General features: G+C 37.3%; 1 protein-coding gene across 1 annotated transcript; it reads right to left on the bottom strand.

Annotated features, from left to right (window-relative positions):
* Positions 1–3056: 3056 nt before the first annotated feature.
* LOC105037218 (probable aquaporin TIP1-1) lies at positions 3057–4390 on the bottom strand. Its single transcript, XM_010912908.4, has 2 exons — positions 4162–4390; positions 3057–4053 (listed from the first exon to the last, which is right to left on the bottom strand). Exons 1-2 carry the CDS (start codon positions 4292–4294, stop codon positions 3101–3103), a joined length of 1086 nt encoding a protein of 361 aa, XP_010911210.2. The 5' UTR covers positions 4295–4390; the 3' UTR covers positions 3057–3100.
* Between the last annotated feature and the right edge of the window lie 3225 nt (positions 4391–7615).

Genomic DNA, 7615 nt, shown 5'->3' with positions numbered 1-7615 from the left:
GATCATGAAATATTAATATATGTCGATGTTATTCTCTATGTGATCCACAAGATTTTTAGGATCTCTTCGTTCCAGTGAGCTAATAATTATAAACTTCAATAATAGTTTTCTATAACTAGAGATAATTCATGTTTTGAGGAAAAAAGATTAAATAGTAGATGTCCTTGTCAATTTCAATTATGATGTATTTACTAGATCCTTTTGGCTTAGGATTGCTTGATTGTCTGTGAATTCCTTCTAAAATACATAAGTACAAAATATAATTCATAAAAAATATATTTTATCATAAATAATTAGATATATAATTTTTTTTTAAATGAGATGGAGCACTCGTATAAATTTATTATGAATATAATCAAAGAGTTAAAAAATAGGATATCAAGAAATGATGCCGGAGTAGCCTCCGCATCCTCCCACAGCACCTCTTTCGAAAGTATAAAATATAATTTGTATAAAACATGCTTGATAATAAATAACTAGGTACATATTTTTATTTTTAAAATTTTATGTCTCATCAATTTTGATAAAATGAATATAACAAAAAATAATCAAGCAATCATTCTTTAAAACTTTTTTATTTTAATTTTTTGTATAAATTTGTTTTACTAAAGCATATCAAACAATTTCCACAAAAGAAAAAAAAGCATATCAAACAACGTCTTAGTGAATTTTCTAGTGAAGTTTGGCAATATTAAGCTTAAGTGGATGTTTTTAATGTATATTTTATAATTAGGTCTATGTTCCTTTTCTTATCAAAATATCAACAAGGAGCACTGTGGTGGTGAATTTAAAACTAGAAAATTTCTAGGTGAATTTAATTCGGCATATATTGGGGGTTAGGTTTGGTAAAAGGCATTGATCTTATCTACGCAAGTTGACCCCGGGGCTGATATCGCCAATTTTGGGAGTCTTTTTTTTTTTTTCCTGTGGTGAGTCTTGGGAGTCTTTTAAAAACTATGGACAATTAAAAAGAGGTTTTTGCCAAAAAAAAAAAAACTAGGTTTTGCTGTTTAATAAAGAGTCAGCATAAGGGACTACGAGTGATAAAACAAACATTAAAAGGAAAAAGCTAAACAGATGCTGGTTTGTTTACCACATATTCTTCATGACTTAACCTTCATCAAATATTTTATTCTCAGGCAAGTTCATGACAATATGCTTGTTACCCAGAGATATTTTCTTTGTAATATTTTTCATGAGTTGTCTTCCAAAAGGAACTGATATGCTATGGCTGTCAGTTACAATATATGCCTTTCTGTGCCTTCAATATATATTCCAGATAATGGTGAACATTGTAGTAAGTCTCATCAGTGGTGTGGTTTCTATCAACCTTTTCATTCTTTTTTTTTTTTTTTGTCAGCTCGCTCTCTCTACAAACATTTTTCTCCTCTTTATCTCGAACATGGATATCGATTAGCGTTCAGCCTTTGTCTTTTGCAATGATGGATTTCCTTTTACATTTATATGAAAAGGTTGTCCATTTTTTTGTGGTAAAAAAAAAAAAAAAAAAAAACGGTCGTCCTTAACTTTCCAGCAAGGCATTTGTTTTCATGTCAACCTTATGACGATGACTCTTGCAATTCGAAACCATTCGTTCAGTGGATTGAGCTAACTTGCACATTAAGAACATACAAATAAAAAAGATCTCTTCTGTGGTTCAACGAGGTTTCAACCACAAAGTGAAAGCGATGGGGATAATCTCCAACGAAATACATGTATAGCTCTGAATTTGCTAATATCTGTGTTGAACAACTAGCTATAGAACAAAACTCCTAATAGAGAAAAACTGAAGCACACATAGCTAAGAAATGAGTGGGAAGCTATAGACGGTTCAAATTTCAAAACTCCATCTAGAACTACAAAGTGGTACTTAGTTAAATGCAAGTTTGCAACTATTGAATACTCGATACTTGTTTGCCAGACACATATAGGGCCACAATTAATGTTGTGTGGTTATATACCTGCACAAATATACCTGTACGTATTTACATCTACCAGTTATCCACGTCTGGAGTGGATAAAGAGATGGAATCCCCCTATTCACATCAAAAGCAAAAAAAAAAAAAAAAAAAAAAAGAGGGAGAGAGATGGGCCAGATACTTCCTTCTTGATGTGTCAAGCTTAGTGCTCGACACATGCAGGTTGAACTTGAATTGCATCCATGATGTATCCACAAACTTGAAAAAACGAGTTTAAATTCAGATTCATCATATCCATCAAAATAAGTAAATTCTGAGCTCGTAACCATACTCAATTAATAATTAGCTTTGAGTTCATATACTATTTCTCTTTTAATTCAGCCTTTGTTTGCAGTAGATCAAATAGCCAACGATTAACAAATTCCAAAAACTAAAAGCAGACTTATCACAGTATCCCTTCACCTACAGTAAATTTATGGCAGGCTGAGGTGGAAAAGGAACATGATATAAAAAGCTAATGACTGATTTTGAAAAAAATTAAGTACTTTTAAAATAGATTTATACGATCATTTTTCTTGATATTTCTATAATATTTACATTGCATATAATGTATATATTGATTTATTGGAATTTCATATTTGAACCTAGAAATCCAATCATATAAAAATAGAATCCAAGTTTCATCTGATAAAGTTATCAAAATATTTATTTGAATCCACACTTATTTATTATAAAATACTCAGATTGGATTATGAAGGGTTCAATTGCTGTGTGTACCCTTAGTTAATTGGAACCATGAACTTTTCTCATCTTTCCAGAAGCTTTATAAATTTCTTTTCCTTCCTACTACAGTCAAAAGCTCAAGAGCACAGAGACCGCAATTACAGTAGATACAAGACCGTAGATATATAAAGGGGCTGATCATCGGGCTAGCTATGTACCTTTATATCTCATCATGTGAAGCTGTTCAAGAACACAGGATACCTTCTGTATTCCTAAGTAAAGGTTCTTCTACAGTTGTTACTATTGTAATTCTTTTTAATTAACAGTCAAGATGTCCCCATAGGAATATTCTCATTATTGATAAAAGTGAAGATGACGATGATAACAATAATAATAGCCAGCAGCAAAAGTCGATTAGTGGCAGAAATAATTTGTTATATATTTATATGCGTATATGCTTACTCATAATAAAAGATTAACTTAAAAGAATAGAAGGCGAAAGAGAGAGAAAAGAGACCTTTATGAACAGGGACCATTCCATCAACGTAGCTCAACATCATACGCAAAAGACCAATATGGAAACGGACGCAAATTCTTTTCACAAGCTTGGAATCTACAGAAACAGAGAAAGAAGGGACCGAGACAAATGGAGGAGGACAAAGGCAAATAAAGAAGATACATGAAGAGATCACGAAGGAAGGAAAGAGAAAACAAGAGCCTGGCAAATTAAACCCTCTGCACGCCGAGAGAAGAGGAATTGCTAACAACATAAGAACGAGCAACAGTTCTTTCTCAGTAGTCGGCGCTGGGGAGCTGCTCGTGGTGTTGGAGATGAAGAAGAACTCGTAGACGAGGCCGGCGAGGCCGCCGCCGATGAGCGGACCGACCCAGTAGACCCAGTGGTCGCTCCAGGACCAGCTCACCAGCGCCGGCCCGAAGGACACCGCCGGGTTCATCGACGCCCCGTCGAAGGCCCCACCGGCGAGGATGTTGGCTCCCACGATGAAACCGATCGCAATCGGTGCAATCGTCCCGAGGTTGCCCCTCTTGGGGTCCACGGCGGTGGCGTACACGGTGTAGACTAGGCCGAAGGTCATGACGATCTCGAGGACGAGCGCCTCCCAGACGCTGACGCCGGTGAGGCCGAAGGTGCCGGTGGAGAGGCCGCCGGTGGAGAAGCGAAGGAGGAAGCAGGCAATAGTGGAGCCGAGGAGCTGAGCGAACCAGTAGAGAATCCCTCTGAGAAGAGTGATGTTGCCGCCGACGAAGGCGCCGAAGGTCACAGCCGGGTTGACATGCCCGCCCGAGATGTTGGCGGCCACCGACACCGCCACGAACAGACCGAAGGCGTGCGCCAGCGACGCTGCCACCAGGCCCGCCGGCGTGGTCGAACTGCCGCCGGTCAGCTTGCCTGTCGACCGCCGACCAAAAATGAAATGATCAATTCATCTATAACGATGACTTAAAAAAAAAAAAAAAAAACTAAATTACAAGAAGGGGGTGAGGTTAAATATCGTACTGAAAGCCATGCCAGAGCCCTGGCCGGCGAAGACGAAGATTAGAGTGGAGATTAACTCAGCGAGAGCGGCTCTGAGGGCGCTCGGATGAGTCGCCTCCTCCCGAGTCCCGATCGCTATCCGAGAGATCGGCATTTCTTTTTTTTTTACTTTTTCGGGTTTCTCTCTCTGTGTGCTCACTTCTTGTTTGCCGCTGGTCTCTCTCTGTGATTGGAGAGGAAAGAGAGGTGTTAATTTATATAGCGGGAAGGAGGGAGGAGACGGAGAGTAGCCGGTTAGCCGGTGGGGAGTGATAAATGTGTAATTTCCTTTTCTTGGAAAGCAGATTAAAATGTCGAGGCCTTTGTGGCGCTTCTTTTTTTTTTTTATTCTGTACAACTCAGCGTCGTCCGTCCTTGCGCCGAGGTTGCGCCACGTGTTCTTTCGTGATTGGCGAAAGGTTCGACGTCACCGGGTACTGATAGGTTTTGTCTAGCTTTGGCTCGGATGCTTGGGTTGGTGCAGCAATTGCTTGTTTTATTTGATTTGTGGAGCTTAAAGCTGTGGAGATTGGTGGGGCCTACGGGATTTATGCCTCTTTGGAGACCGAAGCATCGTGGTTGCTGTTTGTGATGAAATAGCTGGGTGGGGATGGTATTGGTGGCCATGTTTAGGATAATATTAGCTCTCTATCTGGAAGCCTCCTTGGCTCCATGGATGGATTAAACTAAAATTTGACAAATTTCTTAAGCTATCGTTGTAGTCATAATGTATTCGGTAATCAAAACATATGCACGTCTTGGCTGCATAATTTAATTAGTGTTCTTTTATGTTAAATAGCTTTCTATGAGTTCTCGCTAATCCATACCCAAATACTAAAAGAAATAAACAAATATTCTTTTTTTTTTAAAAAAAGAGTGCTTGCATGACATCTAGTGCTATTGTAATTAAGATAATATATATATATATATATATATAAAAATATATATATATATATATTATATATATATATATATATATATATGCACGCGGCATGCATACGTGCGTATGTTTAAAATTCATATTTGACTTAAGCAAATTGTACACAAACCACTCGCTCATTCCTCCCTCTAGAAAATGTCCCCACGTTTTCAATACCAACTATTTTCAGAAGTATGGGTGGTATGGATTAAATGGGCGGTCACCAATCCTTTTTCCGAATGTCCCAGATTGAAACCGGAAGCCTTATATGGTCACCCTAATACAGTCTCCCATCAATTTCACTATCTTGTGAAAAGCAAAACTTGTTAGTGATTATAGTTGTTAGTTTTTTGAAATAATTAACTTACCCCTGTAATATTTTTCTTACAACTGAGCAAATAATAAACAATAGAAAACAAATCTTTTTTAATTATATTTTAAATATAATTTCAGAATCAATTCAAACTAATAATATAATAGTTTCATTTTTTTGAGCTATGATTCAACTTAAAAAAAGAGCTTCTACCTAGCATAAACCCGGCGCAGCTAAAATCTTTTAGTAGGTTTTTCGGTCGGCGAATCCAGCGTCTATCTTAAAACCAACCAACTGTTACTTATTTGATGTTGAAGTAATTTTTTTTATCTCCCCAAACATGCACATAATAAATAAATAAATACTTGAATGAATGAATGAATAAGCGAGCCAATGAAAGAACGAATGAATAAATGTTATTCTTCAAATGTTTTGACCTTATCCAAACATCATTAATGTACATCATGTCAATCAAAAAATTATATCTTACATGATGTGCAACCGCTAGTTTATGTAAATCCTATACATCAAATGCTCATCTCAACACAATGCTACAGAAATAAGTGGTTGCACGATCATATAGTACATATTCTGTAGGATATAATTTTTTTTGTCCATTACTCCATGAACGGTTATCATTAACATACTCCCGGCCAATTACTTCATTGCTCGTGAAGGTGATTGCAATAGCTTTGATTTTTTTCTTGGCATCCCCACATACCTTACCATTGCACGTAACTTCAAGGAATTGGCGTACACACGGAAAATGACTGGTTTTATGACATTTTCCGTCATATTTATAAATCTAAAATGCCATCGTCAGTTAGATGATATGCTGAAGGTGCATCTCTTCTACTCATATTACTCCAAAGGGAAAAGGACAGGATAGCATGCTGGTTCCTTCAGAACCACAGGTATATATTAAGTTGTGGGATTAAGGACATTGGGGATAACCTAATCATTAGACAAATAAACAAGTCCCGTCCCTACAAACTTACCAACTCCTCGATATACCAAATTACTTTATTGGCGTCATGGAACACTATACTGTGCGTAGGGAACCCTATCCCCGGAGAGAATCATGTGTCCCATTGGAGGATGGTTCTAGGCATGTACTAAGGCACATGGATTAGTGGATATGGGTTGCTGAATCCCCTCAGAATATGGTCGTTGGTAGTACATACATTTTATAGTGTGTGGTAGAGATATTGAATGCAAATTAATTAAGCTATATGATCCACACGCGAATGAAAAGAATACAGCACTGTCCTCATCCACCCTTCTAACTACAGTGGTTGTGTCACCAGGGGCCAGTACAGGAGAGGTCAAAAAAATTCTGAGCATGGAAAAGCGTGGACTCCTTACACCTCCATTTAGCAAAGTTGTTGGCTCTCACATCAATGAATTCAGAGATGAAATATATCTACATGATTGGCGGCAGTCTAAGAAAACGGGATTCTGTGTGATCTTTTCTGAACGTTTTTTCTTCGAATCGAGCATTTTTTTTAAGAACTTAATGGTGACATGTGAGGCATTTGTGACACAATATCATCTCGGCTTGAACGCTTCCATTATTATTGTGATTCCATTTGTTTGAGACCTCAACGATCGAGTGGTGTTCCTTTGGGGTTCAATAGACTGTAAGGAATGCCACAACAAGCGGTGTATCTCTTTGTGGTGGTAAGACAATATTCCCTTGATTTTTTTCTCGCTTCGATTTTGTCTCACTTCAGTACTGGCCCGGCCGTAATGTTTACATCACATGCATGCGACCACGTTGATAGAGACATATGGAGATTGGAGAGAGAGATTTGCCGACCACCGACCAAGTTGTCTTTATGATACAAATGACAGCATGATAGACCACGTTTGATGATGAGAGTCCATTGTGAGCTTAGTAGATTTGAAATTCTAATTGATCTAAATCATGATATTACTTTCCTCAATTTCTTTTAGTGCCGTAATTTTATTGCATGTGTCGTTTTTTTAAAACTAGTAAATCATCTGCAGATTTTTAATTATCAGAAAGAGATTATAACCCAGCTGAGCTGAACTTTTACAAACTCTTGCAACTAAAAGTGGTGAAGAACAACTAATTAATGGGGTGAGCTTTAAAAAAAAATTTCTACCCAAAACATTCTCAAGTGACTCTTTTTTTTATAAGCTGATCCTAATTTGCTTAAGAATAACTCAATTTACTTTCA

Source organism: Elaeis guineensis, chromosome 4, assembly GCF_000442705.2.
Source record: "Elaeis guineensis isolate ETL-2024a chromosome 4, EG11, whole genome shotgun sequence".
Lineage (NCBI taxonomy): Eukaryota > Viridiplantae > Streptophyta > Magnoliopsida > Arecales > Arecaceae > Elaeis > Elaeis guineensis.
The sequence above is the reverse complement of the archived record's forward strand: the minus strand, read 5'-3'. Positions and strand labels throughout refer to the sequence as shown.